The sequence below is a fragment of the Metarhizium brunneum genome, chromosome 5 (genome assembly GCF_013426205.1).
Source record: "Metarhizium brunneum chromosome 5, complete sequence".
NCBI classification, from domain to species: Eukaryota; Fungi; Ascomycota; class Sordariomycetes; order Hypocreales; family Clavicipitaceae; genus Metarhizium; species Metarhizium brunneum.
This window is the reverse complement of record NC_089426.1, coordinates 3,865,652-3,885,108: the sequence shown is the minus strand read 5'-3', so window position 1 is coordinate 3,885,108 and position 19,457 is coordinate 3,865,652. Positions and strand designations below refer to the sequence as shown.

The window sequence follows — 19,457 nt, the reverse complement described above, 5'->3', positions numbered from 1 at the left end:
ACAGTTGTAGTTCATAAACAGCTTCTATACTGGACAAAGTACTCCTCAGCATGCCATATGTCCTAGTATTGGAGTCCCACCTGAGTACTTTTAAGAACGGGAGATGGTATTGCACAACGGGATGTACACCACCAGTGCGGTAGGTCATATTGATATCTGGTTAATAACTAATCAAACAAATTTCAATAAGTCTGTGAATTCTTTTTATGCTGAGTGTCTTACTGCTCGTTAAATACTGGAGTTCCACGGCCGAGGTGAGCGAAAAGTGAGTCACGCAGCTGCACATGGACCATCTGCCTGTCCGACGCACAATATGCGTTTGCCTTCTCTCCCCGTCTCATTAACTTTGCCACCTTTACTCCTCACTAGAAGGAGAAGCGGCTCTGGCAACCAAGTTTCTGCGCTGGTCTGTTTAAAACCCCGACGAGTCGCAGTAACAAACCTCGCTTGAGCACCTCCACATCTCCTTCCAGAAAAAACACCAACCCGAGGTGCAGATCGCGCCTTCCCATTATCACGCGGCCGAACGATCCCTAACTATTCTTTGCGCATTATGCCAAGGTGCCAGGCACAATTCGGTTCTTCCTGCACACTAGCCGAATTCGCAAAAGCCATACTGACCGAGCTGCAGGTTTCTTCAATCTCAACGACCCAAGACTCCTAGGTTTCCAGAGCAAATAGCTCGGGCACATTGCCACGCATCAGAATTCACACTCTAATTCCACGAAATCTGTTCTATTTATAAGTTCAGCAACTGGTTCACGTTTAAGCATCGGGACTCGGATCGCTCATTCTAAACATGCCTCCGCAACGAATAATGCCAGAACCTCGGCAACAGAATCCTCTTTCTCACGGAAGAGGCAGTGGAGGTCGCATACAAGAACTGAGGACTACCTCGATTCCATCCTCGGACTCCCAACATGAATGGTGCACAAGACCGTATGTAATCATCAGAGTCAACAATCTGCCCGTCGACATCTCCGCAGAGTATATTTGGAGATGGTTTGCATCAGAAGGCAACATTTTGTGGATAGATCTCTTTGACCCCAAGTCTGTCAATGGAAGCATGTCTGCAAAGATTCGTTTTGAGCCTCCCCCCCGGCTCAATATCTGGGACCTAGGACCCGTCCGCGTCGACCATCCGGATACTCGACAGTATCCAAATGGGCTCCGGCTCATGGTGTCTCTTGACGAGCGGCCACCGGTTAACACACTGAAAAGTCCTAGATACCCAGACAAGATCACACTCAAGCTGAACTCTCTTGGGTTTGGTAGTATGTTGAGCCCGTCTTTGATGCGAGTAATGAAAACCGTCAATTCACCAGGAGGCATACCTCTAGAACTCAATGTGAGAAGCAATATAATGAGCGTATTGTTCACCACCGTTTCTCACATCAATAATCGGAAAAGTTCCAAGGAATGTCAAGTGAGATTTAAGATCTCCAATATTAAAACAATCCTGGAGTCTACTGCCGACAACGAGAACGAGCTACGACATTGGGTCATATCTCTGCCCTACCCTCCAGAATATTTTGAGAAAGTAGACAATATTATGGATACGTTCCAAGGAAATCCTCAAAAATGGAGTCTGAGCGATACTTGGCAACGGGCTACAGATATTTCTCCTGCTAGCAATGATGCGCATCCAATTTCTATCCACAATGAAGCACAGTTTGACGACTATATCGATATCGGGCGATGGACGACGTTCCGCCTATCTTTTGACCCCGAAAAGGCAGAAAATTCGGCATCATATTTGCATCTCCAGGCCGCTTTCTACGACTTGAATGTTTTGGTCCGTCCAGGCTGTGTCTTTGACACCAAGACCGACGCCCCTAGTTTGTGGGATTATCTTGAGCATCCACTGGCCGTAACCGCCAGTCAGCCTTCTGCTCTGCTCAGTATGCCTCAAAAGATACACTTGCCTTTTGAGGTCCGCTACCAGCTCGAGGTGTGCATATCCCGGGGCGTTTTAAATGAATATGCAATCGGCATTGATTTCTTGCAAGAGCTCAACAACCTCCAAACCATGGATGCAACCCACCGCCTCGAATACCTTGTGGACCAGAATGAAATACTATTTGATCCCATGAAGCTTTTCAGTATGGAAGATGCTACAGCCTTTGTTCCTGCCGCAAGAATTCCGCACTATTGCACCTATGTTCGCAAAGCGTCTATAACACCGACTACCATCCGCTTCAACTCTCCAACCGTGGAGACATCCAACCGAGTCGTTCGGAAGTACAGCCACTTGCAGGATCGATTTCTACGCGTGCAATTCGTCGAGGAGTCCGAGTTGGTTCGGCTTGGGAAGACCAAATATAAGAATGACAAGATCTGGAAACGCGTCGAGAGAGCTTTATCTCAAGGTATTCGCATTGGGGATCGACAATACGAATTCCTGGCATTCGGGAGCTCGCAGTTAAGACAGAGCAGCGCATACTTTTTCTGCCCCACTGGCCATTTATCCTGCGAAGATATTCGTGCATGGATGGGACAATTTGACCACATCAAGTGCGTTGCCAAATACGCAGCACGTATAGGCCAATGCTTTTCAACGACGCGGGATATTAAAGGCATATGGGAGCCTGATATCAAGTACATTGACGACATACAGCGTGATGACCAATGCTTCACCGATGGCGTGGGACTTATATCAAAGTTTCTCTCCCAGCTCATAATAGAAGAAATGACTTTGGATATATTTGATAAACCGACAGCATTTCAATTCCGTATGGGAGGCTGTAAAGGGGTTCTTGCAGTTTGGCCACAGGCCCAGGGTATGGAAGTCCACATCAGGAATTCTCAAAAAAAGTTTGAATCCGATTTCCAGGGCTTGGAGATTGTACGCTGCGCAGCTCGTTCGACTGCGACTCTAAATCGTCAAACAATCACAATATTGGAAAGTCTCGGGGTGCCGAAGAAAATGTTCATGGAGCTTTTAAAGGAACAAATCAACTGGTATGAGAATGCAGCAAAAGATACCTCGGAAGCCATCAAGTTACTCACCAAGTTTGTGGATGAAAACCAGTCTTCGCTGGTTCTTGCCGAACTTTTGAAGGCTGGGTTCATGACAGACAACGTCCGGGAGCCATTTACTCTCAATATTTTTCATCTCTGGCTATCCTGGTCATTCCGCCTTTTAAAAGAAAAGACGAGAATACATGTGCCGAAGAGCGCTTTTGTCCTCGGATGTGTGGACGAAAGTGGAAGCTTACGAGGTCATTCTATCGAGACTGAAAGCAGTTCCGATCAGCTCGACGAACACAAACTTCCTCAGATCTTCTTACAGCTCACGGACCCAAGTCATGAGGGTAAAACCAACACTATACAAGGGAAATGCATAGTGGGACGAAATCCGTCGCTTCACCCAGGAGATATTCGAGTTGTTCAGGCCGTGAATAACCCCAAGCTTCGACACTTGAAAGATGTCATCGTCTTCCCATCAAAGGGAGATCGGCCGGTTCCGGCCATGCTATCTGGGGGTGACCTTGATGGCGATGATTTTTTTATTATTTGGGATGACAGACTTATTCCAAAGGAATGGAATCACAAGCCCATGGACTACCAAGCCCCAAATCCCCTACAACTAGACCGGGACGTCACTGTTGATGATTTACGCGAGTTCTTCGTCAACTACATGAAGAATGACAATTTGGGTCTGATTGCTGTCGCACATTTAGCATTTGCGGACATGCATGGACCAAAGTCACAAATATGTAAGTGGCTTCGTCCGCATTCTTCGGTGAGCTACTAGTACTTGCTAATCTTCTGTATTAAAGGCTTGAGGCTAGCAGAGTTGCACTCTCAAGCCGTAGACTATGCGAAAACCGGGGAACCAGCAGAATTTGGTCACAAGATGCAACCAGAACGGTGGCCGCATTTTATGGAGAAAAAGTCGACATATCGGTCGAGGAAAGCCTTGGGGGCCTTATATGACGAAGTGGTGAAGCACACGTTCCAATTTCGTCCCGAGTGGGAGCACCCATTCGACAAGAGAATCCTGGAGAGATATGAATTCGACATGAGCACTCTTACCGCAGCCAGAGAAATCAAGGCGCAGTACGATTCTGCCATACGACGGCTGATGGTTCAGTACCATGTCGAAACCGAGTATGAACTGTACACTGGCTGGGTCATGTCAAATACCAGCATATCGAGCAACTACAAGAGACAGGAAGACCTGGGTCTCGAATTCGACGTTGTGAAGCAGCGGTTCAGAGAACAGTGCTGCAATATCGCCGGAGGCAGCGAAGCGCCTCAGCTGGACAAGTTTGTTGCTGCCATGTATAAAGTTACTGAGGAACAGGTCAACAAGGCACGCAATGGTGGCGACGATGAACCAGTCGGTCATCAAGCCGAGACCGACTCAGGCGAAGAGCCAAGACCTAATGTGCCTTTTATTAGTTTCCCGTGGATTTTTCACTGGGTCATGATTCGGCTTGCCATGGGTGACAAGTACAAGCCAGGCGCATCCGTTCTAGCCGCAGCTCGGCGGACTTGTCTGTTTAACCGCCATTCACACCTGCAAAGTCAGTCTGAGACCAGCAGTGTTGCAGCGGCTGAGACGCCGTCTCAAGTTGACACAAATAAAGACACGAAGCAGAGGGTTGTTTCTGATGGGCAGAAAACTCAAGAGACTGTTGGTAGGCAGACCACTAATATGAAGGAAAATAATCCTGTCCAGTCGTCTGACGCCATGACGACCGGTGACAAAGCTCTACAACAGGATGATGAAGACGATGATACGAAGGAGGACATTTCGAACTACGCAATGAGCGGTGAGTCGGGTGAGGCTGCATTTTTGCGATTAGCAGCCCTAGGGTGATATCTAGATACAAAATATCAATGCAGTGCCAGTATATCAGGGAGTTCAGATAATGATTGGCCACGGCGGTATGCGTTAGATTCAGGAAGTAAATGGATGACAAGGAAGACGAATTTGCTCAGGTGTTACGGGGAGGAGTAGGCTTGGTCACGTTACTAGGGCCTCTAGGGGTAGGGGGGGATTAGGGAAAACTTGACGCTTCAGGGGAGAAGTTGAAGAAAACAAGCATGAAGACATCCAATTCTGTTAATATTGGTTACAGAGGTGCCGTGCCGTGCTGAAATTGTTTGGATTTTGTGTTTGTCCAGCGCTGTAAGCCCGCCGACCCAAGGCTTGCGGCAGGAGCCACCATGGTATATTCATTCCAAATCTTGGGGTCGAGCTCATGTGACGAATCTGGCCATTCCTTTTGCGAATTGTATGGCCAGGGCGTGTTAAACTCGAGCAACTGCATCATTGCATTTACTGTCGTCTCACCACTGATCCTTAACTGACCACCGCGCGCTCTCAGGACTAGCGTCTCGGCCGACAGGATGTCAGGTGCTGTCTTTGTCGCGGGTTCAAGGTTGTGGTTGTTGAGGACTCGCGTCACTAGTTATCTTCTCGACTCAGGAATGGCCCCGTCTCAAATACTCTCTGTGAAGCGGTGTGCCCAACGTCCAATGGCATCGCGGACAGCGGCCAAATCTGGACCAACCAGTATGTACATACATACGATGAGGCGGTACCAGGATGCAAGGACAAAAAGTAACTTAATCTGCTATGTATACCCTGAGCAGGCCCTCGTTTGCTCAAGCCGAGTGACATGGATGCATTTGTACAAGAAGAGCCCGGCACTCGCCAGCCTAGAATTGACGACCTATCCGACCATCACCCGCATCTAGTCTGTAATGCTTGAACAAGATGGTATTGTTCGCTCGTTCGAGCCTCCCCCGCTTGCGCTCCTCCACCCTGCGCTGTGCTCTATCCCCCGCCACCTGCAGCCTCGACAGCTGCGCGGCAAGCAGTGCCTCGCTGCCACACGTACGCACAACTTGGCCGTTTCCGCCCCCTGCCCGCCGCCGGGCGACCACAAGACTAGTAGTAGTATTCGGGCACGTCGCCTCGCGCTCGGCGACGGGGTCCAGCGCCCGGCCCGGCATCGACTCCGGTCGCCTCGCGGCCCGAGGCTCATGCGCGTCGAGGCTCCCCCGGCGACAGACGAGCTTTCCCGACGGCAGGCGCACCGGCACGTCCACGCCGCGCCGCACCCGCTCAGCCACGGCATCCCTACGCTGCGGCATCTCGTAGAGCTCCCCGGTGGCGGGGGACACGTCGAAGCGGCAGTGCCCCTTGGCCAGCATGTGGTGCTGGGCGCCGGTGGCGGTGCTCCGCCGCGCGCCGCAGCATATGCACTCCCGGCGGCGGTAAATAACAAAGTGCAGGTGCCGCACGACCGTCTCGGGCTCGACGGCCAGGCGGTCGCGGAACGGCACGCTGAAGCCGTGCGCCGCGGCCATGTGTGCCATGTTGTCGCCCAGCGCGGCCGACTGTTGCGCGCAGAAGAGGCACTGCCCGGGATTGAATTCCGGCACTGACGGTTCGTATTCCGTGTCACTGTCACTGTCACTGTCGGCGTTTTGGTCTTGGCCAGCGCCGACTTTTGGCTCGTGCGACTTGCGAGTGTGTGGTGGTGCGGCGCATTTCTCACCCGGCTTTGTTGAAGGGGGGGATGGCGGCGGCGGCGGTGTGGCACCGCCTGGTTGTGCTACCTTGATTCGAAGCTTATAGACACTGCCCGAGAGGGATTAGATTCAAAAAAAAAATTTAAAAAAATTATTCCAGCCAAAGGAGCAAAAGGGGGGAAACGTACTGCCCGTCGCTTTTGACATGCGCTCGCCACGTCTGCAGGCCGAGCAATTGCATGTTGCAGAGCCTGCAGAGGGACGGGGCTTGCGCTACGGTTAGGGGCAGCTGGTCCACGACAACGCCGGTGTTTGTGTCTGTCATGCTGGCTGTGTGTTCGGATATGGACGATGTAGGCGTAGCGTTGCGAGTATTGAAGCTTAGCAGAGACGGTGTCGTTGTCGACGAGATTGTTGTGTCTGTGTTCATGTCAACTCTGCCTCCATTATGGGCAAGAGCGACGGACAATTATATAAGTCAACTTGCTAAAAGTATCATCACGTTAGCCAAGGCCGGTTACCGATTCGTTCAGTCCAGGTCCCCCGTTTCGGCGGCGCGCATTTCCATTCTGGGCGAACAGTGTGACTCACGAGCCAGTATGTATGCTAATTGACCAGTCTCAGGAGCCGGTCCTGCAGTCAATTCGTTGCGACGCGGGGAGCTTCCTTGCTTTCTACGGAGTAGCTCTCTCGTTTCTTGCCTCCTGCTTCCGAGCGGAGGCTGGACGCGGCGCGGCCCCACTTGGCTCTGCCCCTTTCGGACTGAGCCACTATGAGTCGAAGTGACTGCTCCGTCCTCTTTTTGAAAGCTGACTCACCAAGGCGTATCTCAAGGTCAGCTGCAGATGGTCCTTATGCGGGAAGACATGGCAGTGAGCCCCTTGAGCAATCCGGCGCTATTAAAGTAGTAAACTACGTGTGGTACAGCAGCGTTAAAATGAAGCAATGGGACTCGGGATCGGCATCCCCCCACCCCCGATCCGCTCTACATCCGGCGGCTAAAACTGGGGCCGGCAACACGGAAGCAGCTGGGGAGACGCACGCCCAGTCGTGCCCCGGCCCGCATTCATCGTTTTGCTGGCAAACCTAGTCGCCCGACGGCAGCCAATGTGAGGCTACGCCTTTAACCACCGCCTTTGCATCATCCACGCCTCCAACGGGCGACATGCATGCTCATTACAAATCACGCAATTGAGGATGAATTCCCCCGCTCAATTATCTCGTTTCTCGCTGCTAGTTTCCCTGGCCGTGAAAATCACACAGACTCACGGAGGGACAGCACAATAGTCGCGAACCAACGGGCAGAAATGGCAAGCATCACCCCATTCAAGATTGCCGTCCCCGACGCCGCCATCACGAAGCTGAAAGCCAAGCTGGAACTGTCCGATCTCCCCGACGAGGTTGACTTCTCCAATGACTGGAACTACGGAGCGCCCCGAGACGACTCCTCCGCCTCACCAAGTACTGGAAAGACGGCTACGACTGGCGCGCCCACGAGGCCAAACTCAACGCCGAGCTGCCGCAGTTCAAGACGACCATACACGTAGACGGCTTCGGAAGGCTCCGCGTTCACTTCGTGCACAAGCCGAGCCCGAGGCCAGGCAGTATCCCGCTCCTCTTCTGCCACGGATGTACGTGCGGCCCGTCTCGTCGGCGTCCACGACTCTCGCAAGCCCGTCAAGTGGCCAACTAACCCCGTCGCCCTCCTGGCCTGGGTGTACGAGAAGCTGCACGACTGGGCGGACGGGGTACCCCTGGACCGACGACGAGGTGCTCACCTGGGGTCTGGTGTGCGTGTACCAGTTCTCGGCGGCGGGCGCGGCGGCCAGCGTGCGCATCTACTACGAGGCAAGGCACGCCGGGGCGGCGAGGACGCGGCGCGGGCTCGGGTACGTGCCGGGCGTGCCGTTGGGGCTGTCGTATTTCCCGAGGGACCTGGTTCTGCCGCCGAGGACGTGGCCCGTGGTGTTTGAGCGCGTTCACGGCGAGGGGGGGCATTTCGCGGCCTGCGAGAGGCCCGAGGCGTTGGTGGCCGATTTGAGGGCCATGTTTGGGGGGGGCGCGAGGCACGTCGCTGAGCGGTTTGTTTAGGTTGGCCTGGGCGGTTCGGTGTGGTTGAGATGCTGTGAGAGAGGAAGGGGACGCAGGGTCAAGGATGCGGTTCTTGATGGAGAATCAGAGTCCCGGTAAAGAGGAGGCAGCAGACGGTGTTGGAGTGGATGGCGAGTGTCTGGCGGTGAATCCTACGACTTGAGTAGAATGTCTAAGCCTTTCTCCTCGTGCGAGATGCGCTGGTGGGAAGAGATATATGCTAAAATAGTAGATATTTACTACTGGTTCAGCAAGAATATCACTTGCCTCTGTAGGATCTACATCACTCTCTGCTTGAATCAATGAAACTTGCAATATTTTTACCACTTCGGACGAAACTTGGTGGAGTTGCCCTCCCGATGAAAAATTGCTGGGTCAAATTGCAGAGTATTCCCACGGATGTTTGAGGATTCGGATATGGATATCACAGAACCGAGTCCAAATATTGTCGACACTTGTTTACAAATTTCAGTCGAAGAATCAAGAAGACACGGGTAATAATTCACGTTTCATGTATTTACACTGGAAAATGGCTCTAGATAAGTTGTCCTGTGAAACGATGTGCATGCCTCTGGTGACGATGCCAATAGTCTCGCCAGACCAAGGGTATACCGCGTGTCTTTTTTGCGACAAAAACCGAACAGATAAATGCCTACGTACCAATTTAATACAATATCCCCATCATAAAAATGACGAGCATTATTCTCCCTGATCCGAATAAATTTCCCCGTGTTAAGCTTCAACATCTTGACTTTGGGCTGTGGTATGTCTGCAGGGTAGCAAGCAGTCGTCACAAATCCACGCCATGTTAGGGACTGCGCAGGCAACCCTGGACGGAAGACGGAATCTAGCCACAAGATCTCGCTGATACATTCCAAGAAACAGCACTACGGAATGCAATGCCCAAATAACAAGAGCATCCCTCAAAATTATAGTCGAGTAAACCGATGACGCACGGAGCAATCGCAGACCCATCACCCCACTGTATGGACCGACGACGCCACAGGCCCTTGGACAGCGGCGGTGCTCAGCCACCAGTTGCTCAAAAACCCGCCACCAAACAGATTCAACTTCACGATTCGGCATCATCGCAATCGCAGCGATCAACCCATCATCGAGGAGAGCCAACGCCCGCGCCGACGCGAACGTAAACCACGCTCCCCGCCGAGTCCAGCACCGTGCATACACACAGCGCAACGCCGAGGCATCAGCCATAATGCCGCCCAAGCAGCCTACGAACTGGCGCCTCTGGACCAAAGTCCTAGTCGGGTACCTCGCTCCCCGTGAAGCGGAATTATGCTGCGCACACGGCTAACACGGCGACCGCAGCGGCGTAGCAATCAGCGTGGGAGGACCCCTACTGACCATGAGACTCACGCCGACCGAGGACGAGCTGCGCGCAAAGTACAACCCGGATCTACTCAAGAAGAGCATCGAGACGAGGGAGGAGCGACAGCAAGAATTCGATGATTTCGTGACGAGGCTGAAGGAGTATTCCAAATCGGATAAACCGAGTTAGTCTTCCGCGCCCCCTTACCGAGCTCACGCACATGATCTCCCCCCCTCCCCGCTCCCTCCTCTACCTTTTACCTTTCTTGCGGCAGGGTTGTTTTGGAAGAGGGAAGGTGACGTGACCATATCCCTGGGAACCAAGAGAGCTAACGGGTGCGTGTTTTCCCCCAACCTAGTCTGGATCGTGGTCAAGGAAGAGGAAGAGAGGCGCAAAAAGGCCGTGCTGGAAGCGGCCAAGGTGCAGCAGAAAGAGGCGGATGCTCGCCGGGAAGAAATGCGACGCGAGGCCGGCCTGGGCTCCAAGTAAAAAAAAAATCAAAAAAAATCTGCAGATTGGGATCCCACAGAGGTCGCTGTGCTAGGGGATGAATGGTACGCAAAAACGTGGGAGCACAGACGAGGCTCGGCTCGTCCAGAGGCAATATTTGGGGGGGAAATGAATGGGGATTGATTTTGTGTACAACAGCGGAAAGGCTGCCGGGGGTGCGGAACTTTTCATGCAGGAATACGGTCAGGATGCACTGCTCATCCATGTACAACTACTTGCCTTGTTATTTCCAAGTGTACGATAATTAGCAAAGACTGCCAAGGCATATGAGAGGTAGGAGGACCTTTTGCAAAACTGTTAGTCATAGTGCCAATGCGAACGGGTCGAGACGAGACAGGTTGGGGAAATGGTTTCTGGGGTAAACATGCGGAGGCGGGTTCAGGCGGCAATCTCGACTTTGACATGCCAATACGACTTTAGATCTACCCCGTATTGGGGGTGTATTCAGTATTCAACCAGCAAAAGAAGAGTGCCATGTTGGGCTTTCTCTTCATTGAGCCGAGCTCATGGAATCGACACTGCTGGCCTCTGCGGTGGCTGTTACCGAGTCCACTCATCCGTGTAACATACGGATCAGACGTGGCGTCTCACCGCAGCGAATGCCCAGTATCTGAGGAACTTGTGTTGCCCGTATGGCAGGGACAGAACATTTTAGTGAGCCATGTTGATTGATCGAGTCTGGTGGCAAGAACCAAGACCAACGTGGTGCGGCCCGATGGCTTTGCTGCCAAAAAAACCGGTTCGACTATCGGCGTACCCATGGTCTTTGCCCCCTTGCCCACCTACAATAAACGCCGTGTGCATGTCGATGTCCAGATCGGAAGAGTCCCTCGATTTTGGCATGGCCGGATTGTGCCACACCAACCACCTTGCGCCCTCTCCGCATCAAGCGACAATGTTCCGCCTCTAGTCTTGGCAGCAGACAAAAAGTTCCCCAAAACAGCGCGAACCAGCTGACAGTAGTACCAACGACAAACGGCCCTCTTGGCAGACGGTCGTCGTATCTTCCTGCTGGCTATCCGTACTTGCTGGTGCCTCGGTGCGGTTGTGGAGTAGTAGTACGGAGTAATCGATATTGACAATTCACCAATCCCGACAGATGGCTCATGGTCCAACGAGATAACCGGTCAAATTTAGCCACGTCTTTCATCGTCTGTGCCTGTTGTTCCTCGCCCTCCTTTCTGATGTCCCTGCGCGAATTGGCCGCCACCTGACCTCATATGGTCGGGGTCTGGATCTCATAAGTCGGGATGACACTATACCAGATCCAGGTGGCAAGACGCAGAGTGCTGCGGCCGAGGCCAGGCGCTTCAATCATCACCAACCCTTGCACATGCGGCGCAACGTTGGTCATCCGGCCGTGACTGCTAGTGGTCGACTCGCCCCAGCCGTAAACACCTTAATTCCAAGTATGATTGTGCATACGCGCTAGCTTGATTGAGGAATTTGCCATGTCCATGGCAATGACGAAGCTGGGGGAACTGATGAACTGATGAACTGCAGAATTGCAGAATTGCAGAACTGCTCTCATCGGGCTCGTTTTGGGGAAAAGAAAAGTAACAGCTTGCTGCAGCCACAGGCGTGTATCACGCAATTATTGTGTAGAGTTTGTGCATGCCCGGCATCCGCCAGCCGACTTGGCAGCACTTGCTTGGCGATGCCTAGCAAACGCCCAGAGATCCGCGGCAAGCCATGGCGCCTGATTGTCGACACCCGATAGTAATGACCATCTGGAATCTTGAGACGGGGCATTCATAAACACTTGGCCACGAGAAGCCTGCGCTGCGTGATTACGGCGCGGGCACTTGCAGGAGGCATAGAGCTATCGACATTTGGTAGGGAAGCACCCCTGCGGACCGAGCTTCATTCGTACATATGTACTGTATGGAATAGTACTACGGAGTAGTAGCTGCGCATCTAGGTGGTGAGTTGCGTACATATGTACCTATAAAATTAGCAATTACTACTCTGATCACATGTCTCACTCTTGTTCTCATGTTTAATGCTTAATCGAAATAAGCACTGACTGAATTGGGCTGTGCAGGCCGCCCGTGTCCATTGCAAGAGGAGCTCGTGACAATTATCAGCTGTCCCGTCTTGAGCGTCGACGAGTGACCATGGTGCGAGGGAAGATAGCCGTATGTACGCAGTATACTATGACATGTGCATCAGGTTGAAACACCATTGTTTCCTGCCAGATAGTACTGATCAAAGGACCTGCCAAGATCAACTAGAGGCATCCATGTTGGAATGAAGGAGCAGAAGAGCCCTGATCCCCACTGGCCCGGTCGCTTGTACTCCGTCCTCCGTATGATTTGAAAAGGCCAGTTAAAGTCTGGTTGCACGCGACAAGCCCCAAACTGCCCGTCTGTGTCTGCGACAGAACAAAAGTTCTCAAGGGTCCAGTATGAGCTAGCATCCCCGATATGACCTGGGGAACCATGACTAGTGGATTCAATGTCGGCTTTCCAACAGCCGCTCAAGTGCTCCGACCTCTGCCTGCCGCTTCGAGGCTAGCTGGCTGCGCTGCTATCAATGGTGTCCCCAGGGTCCCTTCGATTGGTGACGAAGTTAGTGAGACAAACACCATAAACACTCGATATCCGTGCATCGAGGTCAGTTGGTGAATTGCAGCGACAGCCAGGTGCACGGCCCGTGGCTGTAGCTTCAGGCACAATGGCCCCCCCTTCAGTTTACGTGAGAGTCTCGTTTTGCATCGGTGGTAAGGAAAGCCTCTCAAGCTCGTCCCTCTTTTCCTGCACTCGAGCTTGAGATGCCGGCTTCCGAGGTTTCTTGCTGCGACCGTGTTGGCTGCGACCTTAAAGTTGGCCTTTGTATAACATGGAGCATTTCGTCTGGCATACACTGTCAACTACCTAGGTGCCTACCTTGGGGAGTTAGGTATGCCTTGTGCTTCACCGCATCCGACCAACCTTTTGGCGATGTGGCAAGACATGTCGCAGCTCATCACCCGCTGTCGAAGTCGGAATCGAAATAGCCCACAGGCCACCTCATCAACTGCGGCGAAAAGAGACCGAAGAAGGATAAAAAAGATGTAATTGTATTGCATGTTTCGCCAGGTAGCCAGCAATGCCAACGGGAAGCTCCATCTTGCTTATCCCGTGCCCATGATAGCAAAACAGCAATTTGTTTCGTGCTATGGAGACACTGACACTGGGTATCCGATGCATGTCTGTCCATGATTGGGCACCGTCATTCTTCCAGCCAGTAATCATAGGTTGGAGGCGGCAATCCTAGCTCAACTCTGAAGGCTGGCAAAAGATCCTCACAGTTCAGATAAGAAAGCCGCTAGTACTCCGGAATGGAAGCATCCACTCACACCAAACTCTCTAGCCTGACCTGATTGCCTGGATGAGCGGCCCCCCTGGCTAGATTGCCGCGAAACAATTGTATGAGAGAGCCTCCAGGAAGGCTCTTATGACGTCTGGTTGGCCATGGTGTTGTGAAATCGGGTTGTCATCATAGGCCAATTCGAGCCATATTACTCCGTACCCCGTGCTCCGATTTGTATTGATTTCGCCGAGTGAGAACGTGGCTTTGTCGTCTCTCTGGTCGGTACGTACTGGTAAAAAGCCTGGCTGGCGTATGTATGTAGTTCATACTGAGCAAGCAACCGGCTGCAATGTCGCATGAATAATGATATCAATGCCAACAGACCAGGGCGCGCAGGCCGACTATTACACCGAGTAACAGAGCAACTCGAACAGACCGCTCTAAAGGCGTACAACATGTGTCAAGATGAATCCATGACGCCCTACGGAGTACAGCCACGAGAATAGCAGTGGTAGACAAGATGCCTCTCAGCTGCGAAATAGCTCCGCGGCTGTATTAGGCAGGTCGGCGTGCCATATTCCAATCATAATCTTTCCGTCTGCTTTGGGCTGGAACAGAGACCAACATTGAACGTTCGGTCAGAGCTGGGGGCGCCGAGGCCGCTGTGGAAGCGGGGTGCCACATGGGCTCATCCCGCCTTCTTTCGTACAAGGGCGTGAACTTTGAAGTTGTCGTGATGCGCACGCCAGGGTCTTCGTCCCTTGCCTCCAACACACCCCTACCTGCCGACAAACAATTGCCACCCACAATTCAGATGTGGCACACAGAGATACCGGAAACAGAGCTGGCCACCGACAATGTTCGAGACATGCAGAGGAGGGCATTGCTTCCGCTTGTCATGGGCCCATGGTTTGCCTGGTACTTATTAGCTCCAAAAACGGCGTCTGTCTCGGCTCTTGGCTATGTCCTCATACCCGCACATCCTCCCCCGTTCCGAATCCGTGTGTGATGTTGCATCGTGTCCAAGGGCAGGCAATGTACCCCTACAACCGTCGTCCTGTTTCTGCTCTCGGTCGGCTATGAATGCTGGAGGCAAGGGTGCGGCGGTCTGTGGAGGATGAACGGTGTCATCTTTGTGCTGGCGCTCGCTTGAGCAGATGTCGTGCTCCCGAGTCCCGTCTCTTTCTGGGATATAAACTCCGGCACCCCTCGCTCTTTCCCTCCTTGTTTTTGCCTACCTACCTTTGTGCACTGGCATATCCGTGTCCGTCTTGCATCTAGTCCAAGTCACTAGTGCAGGAATAAGAAGTCGCAACCATGGGCCTCAAGGAACGCTTCGGTATCAAGTCGACTGAGACTACGGGTGAGACAACTGGCGCCGATGTCCTCCCCAACGCTGAGGGCACCGAGCGCGAGCTGCGCCGATTCAGACGCCAACATCAGTGGGATCCCTTCCTGGACATTGACAAGCTCGACAACATTGATGATGCTCTCGCCTCTGGCAATGCCGAGAAGGAGGCTGCTATTGATGAGTCTCTGATTCAGGAGGATTCGCCTTACCCAGAGGTCCGCAACTCGGTAAGTATACGTATTATGGACTGTTCAATTGGCTCGGCCTCAGCGTTATATCGCTCCCAGACAGGCCCAAAATGTGGTTGAATGGGCTAACAAGGCTTGGCCACAGGTTCCTCCCACTGACATTGATGTCCCTGTCAACACTCTTCGAGCTTGGACTATTGGAGCTGCTCTCTGCACCGTTGTTGCTGCTTGCAACGTCTTGCTTAGCATGCGTCGCACTCCCATCTCCATCTCGTCTACCGTCGTTCAGCTTATCGCTTATCCGTAAGTCCTGATGCCACTACATTCATGTCAGTCCAGTCTGGGCCGTTTCCTAACCATTTTCCCCAGGCTTGGTTGCGGCTGGGCCAAGTTCATGCCTGCCAAGACGTTCAAAGTATTCGGTCGCACTCTCGAGCTCAATCCTGGCCCTTTCAATACCAAGGAGCATACGATTATCACCATGATGACTGCGGCGGGCAGCTCTCTTAGCTACGCCATCGACATTCTCCTTGCACAGGAAATCTTTTACAAGCAGGAATTCAAGTAGGGTTTAGCCCGGCGAGCTCTTTATTATGTTACTACTTGCTAACATGTTAAATATAGGTGGGGTTTCCAAATTCTTCTCATGCTTTCCACCCAGGCTATGGGCTTCGGTGTTGCCGGCATTGCTCGAAGATTCCTCATCTGGCCATCGTCAATGGTTTGGCCGGCTACGCTCATTACCTGCACAGTCATGTACTCGCTTCATGACCATCGCCCGTCCGATCCCTCTGCCACCAATGGGTGGAAGATTGGTCGTTATAGCTTCTTCCTCCTTGTCGCTGGCTGCACCTTTCTTTGGGAATGGTTCCCTCTGGTCATTGCTCCTTTTCTGAGCTATTTCATGTGGCCTACTTGGATTGCCCCGAATAATGTTGTTGTTAACCAAATTTTCGGTGGCAATACTGGTTTCGGTCTTATGCCAATGTCTCTTGACTGGGCCACCGTTACCGCTTTCTTAAGCTCACCGCTCCAGACTCCCGCTTTTGCCATTCTCAATGTCTGTGCTGGCATTTGCCTCATGACCATAGGTGCGGCCGGCCTTGCGTTTGCTGGTCCCGAGTACTACCGATACCTCCCTATTAGCGCCAACAAAAACTTTGACAGATTTGCCAAGTCCTATAACACGAGCCGTATCCTCGCTCCGGACTTCACTGTTAACGAGACGGCTTACCAGCAATACTCGCCTATTCTCCTCGGCCCTACCTTTTCCCTTTCTTATGGGTTAGGCTTTGCTGCACTTATGTCTACTATTATGCATATCATCCTCTTTTATGGACGGGATGTATGGAACCGGGCCAAAAACTCGCAACACGATGAGCCTGACGTGCATATGAAGCTTATGCGCAAGTACAAGGAAGCTCCTGAATGGTGGTTCATGTGTATTTTTGCGGTCAGCTTCGCCTTTGGTATGATTGCCTGCCAAGTCTGGGATACTCACCTACCCTGGTGGGCGTATATTGTGTGTATTCTTATTGGCGCTGTCCTCTTTATTCCGATTGGCATGGTTCAGGCTATCACCAACCAGCAAACCGGCTTGAACATCATTACAGAAATGATTATTGGATACATGATGCCCGGTCGCCCCGTGGCCATGATGCTCTTCAAGAGTTACGGTTACATGTTGTCATACAACGGGCTAAACTACATTTCTGATATGAAGGTTGGCCACTATATGAAGATTCCTCCCCGCAGCATGTTTGCTGCTCAGGCTTTCGCTGTTATCTGGCTCTCATTTGTTCAGATTTCTGCTTATAACTTCCTTCGGGGTAACATCAGTGAGATTTGCACAGAAACCCAGAAGCAAGGTCTGACCTGTCCTGGTGCGCGAACTTTCTATAATGCGAGTGTTATCTGGGGAGTCATTGGCCCCAAGAAGGTCTTTGGTGCCGGTGGAATGTGAGTATTTGCACTTCCAAAACTCTTGATTTATGCTAACTTAGGATGTAGATATTCTTGGACAAACTGGTTCTGGTTCATTGGCTTTATTTGCCCTGTGATCCAGTATCTGATTGCCCGAAGATACCCTCGCAGCTGGGCACGCTACGTCATCACTCCTGCTCTCTTTGGTGCTGCCGGAATGATTCCTCCTGCCACCCTCTACTTCCTCTTCCAGTGGGTCATTGTTGGTCTCATCTTCAACCTTTTCATCCGCAGGGCTTTCTTTGGATGGTGGAGTCGTTACACTTATGCTTTATCTGGTGCCCTTGACATCGGCACTGCTCTCTGCACTGTCATTACCGGCCTTGGTCTTGGTCTAAGCGAGACTGAGTTCCCCGAATGGTGGGGTACCACTGTCTGGCAAGAAACCTTGGATGCCCAAGGCAAAGCCGTGACAAGGAAGTTCATCCAAAATGTGACTAAACCACTCGGCCCTGACACGTGGTAGGCGAGGGAGGGGCAACACGAAGAAAGAGATGTTGAAGTCCTCTAGGGGGGGGTTTATCCATACCCGTTAATGCGTACATGATGTAGATACCGAGCAGTGCTGTGTATCAGCAAGTTGAATATATTGAATTCACCCAGAAGCAGAGTACTGAATGAAGCGTGAAACGTGAGAACAATCATGAATGGTACCGGAATAATTCATGAAACACCCACCTTATGAGAACATAGAGTTATGGGCATGGACCTATGTTGATGTACGGAAATGCTGCATGGCACACCTGACTGTGGTAATTCTCCCAAACGAACCGAGTGAATATGCCAAGTGCTGCAGGGACCCATGACTTGCTATATGGTGAGCCTTGATGCGACATTCCCTTTGGACTATAATCAAAAATAACGAGGCAGGGCTTCTACTCCGGACAGCGTTGTAGGTGATGTTGGATGGTGGTCATGTGCGGTACTATTCCGTACGGAATACTCCGTACTGTGCTGACAGTTGGCCATGGACGTCCGGGCTAGCTAGCCCCAGATTTCTGGCCAGCCTCCAACAACCGTGGCGTCGAGCGCCGGTGGGGCCTCCTTCTCGGGCAATACATTTTCCACAGGCGAAAACTCTTGGCACGCACAAAAACGACTCTTGCTTTGCTCCATCACCAATCCATGCCGTCGGCGACAAATCAGCCTCTTTGACGCAACCCCTCATCTTTTTTCGGTGCGTAGTGACTCTCCCAACCGATGTTGTAGCTCGGCATTTTTCATCCCGACGTCGTCCGGCTGATCCTGTACTTGATCCTGGGCGCCGTAGGTGATTTTTTGGGATACGTCTTGAGCTGACGAGCCGACGGGCGAATATAGTTTCTCCTCCGCTTCCTTCATAACCTCTCAACATGGCTGACGTCCAGGAGCGCCTCAAGAAGCTTGGCCAGGCTGGCCGTATCGGTGAGTGGACTGCTAGACGGGGGGAATTCAGTTCCTGGAGAGGGGTGATGGGAAATTCTGGAGATTGCTAACTCGCCTACGTAGGGTAAGTTCTCACCGCATATCTGACGATGGCATGATGTTACGCTAGTTGAAATTCCAACGATCGACTCACCGACCGAAGCTAATCAACCGCTTGCTTTTTACAATATGCAGTGGCAAAGGTACTCCCCGAAGAAAGGTCAAGCGTGCGCCCGCTCGATCCGGCGCCGACGACAAGAAGCTCCAGCAGACCTTGAAGAAGCTGAACACTCAGCCCATCCAGGCAATTGAGGAGGTCAACATGTTCAAGTCGGATGGCAATGTCATTCACTTCTCTGCTCCCAAGGGTGCGTACATATACTTGAATCCAGGGCCGGAAAACGGAGCACAAGATCTCCTGCTGACACCTCGCCCTTGCGTACAGTCCACGCCGCTGTTCCCTCCAACACCTTCGCTATCTACGGTAATGGAGAGGACAAGGAGCTCACTGAGCTTGTCCCCGGCATCCTGAACCAGCTGGGCCCAGACTCTCTCGCTTCCCTCCGCAAGCTCGCCGAGAGCTACCAGAATATGCAGAAAGAGGCCGAGAAGGGTGAGGACGACGACGAGATCCCCGACCTCGTTGAGGGCGAGAATTTCGAGAGCAAGGTCGAGTAAATTTGATCTTATGAAGAGTTCCTCTCCGGCACGAACATTGTTTGATGACCAACGGGAAAGAGGAGGGGATGGGGTTTAGTACAAGATGGGAACTGGCTAGGGTGGCGTATTCTTGCGAAATGAAGTGCCGTCAGGC

At 52.2% G+C, this 19,457-nt stretch overlaps 6 protein-coding genes across 6 annotated transcripts; 5 read left to right on the top strand and 1 right to left on the bottom strand.

Moving 5' to 3' along the window:
- Nucleotides 1-799: 799 nt before the first annotated feature.
- Nucleotides 800-4,828, top strand: rdp1 (RNA-dependent RNA polymerase 1; the record flags this gene model as incomplete). The annotated part of the gene is made up of 2 exons (XM_014686375.2): nucleotides 800-3,719; nucleotides 3,783-4,828. 2 exons carry the CDS (start codon nucleotides 800-802, stop codon nucleotides 4,826-4,828), a joined length of 3,966 nt encoding a protein of 1,321 aa, XP_014541861.2.
- Nucleotides 4,829-5,673: 845 nt separating this feature from the next.
- On the bottom strand, nucleotides 5,674-6,922 carry TRI15_0 (Core trichothecene cluster (CTC) protein 15; the record flags this gene model as incomplete). Its single annotated transcript, XM_014686374.1, has 2 exons — nucleotides 5,674-6,601; nucleotides 6,681-6,922. The coding sequence occupies 2 exons, from the start codon at nucleotides 6,920-6,922 to the stop codon at nucleotides 5,674-5,676; spliced, it is 1,170 nt and encodes a 389-aa protein (XP_014541860.1).
- Nucleotides 6,923-7,799: 877 nt separating this feature from the next.
- Nucleotides 7,800-8,583, top strand: G6M90_00g092150 (uncharacterized protein; the record flags this gene model as incomplete). The annotated part of the gene is made up of 2 exons (XM_066131414.1): nucleotides 7,800-7,953; nucleotides 8,018-8,583. 2 exons carry the CDS (start codon nucleotides 7,800-7,802, stop codon nucleotides 8,581-8,583), a joined length of 720 nt encoding a protein of 239 aa, XP_065987512.1.
- Nucleotides 8,584-9,799: 1,216 nt separating this feature from the next.
- cbp-4 (Assembly factor cbp-4) lies at nucleotides 9,800-10,402 on the top strand (the record flags this gene model as incomplete). The annotated part of the gene is made up of 3 exons (XM_066131413.1): nucleotides 9,800-9,852; nucleotides 9,913-10,097; nucleotides 10,272-10,402. 3 exons carry the CDS (start codon nucleotides 9,800-9,802, stop codon nucleotides 10,400-10,402), a joined length of 369 nt encoding a protein of 122 aa, XP_065987365.1.
- A 4,632-nt stretch (nucleotides 10,403-15,034) lies between these two features.
- On the top strand, nucleotides 15,035-17,705 carry isp4_8 (Sexual differentiation process protein isp4; the record flags this gene model as incomplete). The annotated part of the gene is made up of 5 exons (XM_014686371.1): nucleotides 15,035-15,295; nucleotides 15,402-15,559; nucleotides 15,626-15,820; nucleotides 15,881-17,215; nucleotides 17,267-17,705. The coding sequence occupies 5 exons, from the start codon at nucleotides 15,035-15,037 to the stop codon at nucleotides 17,703-17,705; spliced, it is 2,388 nt and encodes a 795-aa protein (XP_014541857.1).
- An 886-nt stretch (nucleotides 17,706-18,591) lies between these two features.
- On the top strand, nucleotides 18,592-19,321 carry EGD1 (Nascent polypeptide-associated complex subunit beta; the record flags this gene model as incomplete). Its single annotated transcript, XM_014686370.1, has 3 exons — nucleotides 18,592-18,643; nucleotides 18,847-19,011; nucleotides 19,089-19,321. 3 exons carry the CDS (start codon nucleotides 18,592-18,594, stop codon nucleotides 19,319-19,321), a joined length of 450 nt encoding a protein of 149 aa, XP_014541856.1.
- Between the last annotated feature and the right edge of the window lie 136 nt (nucleotides 19,322-19,457).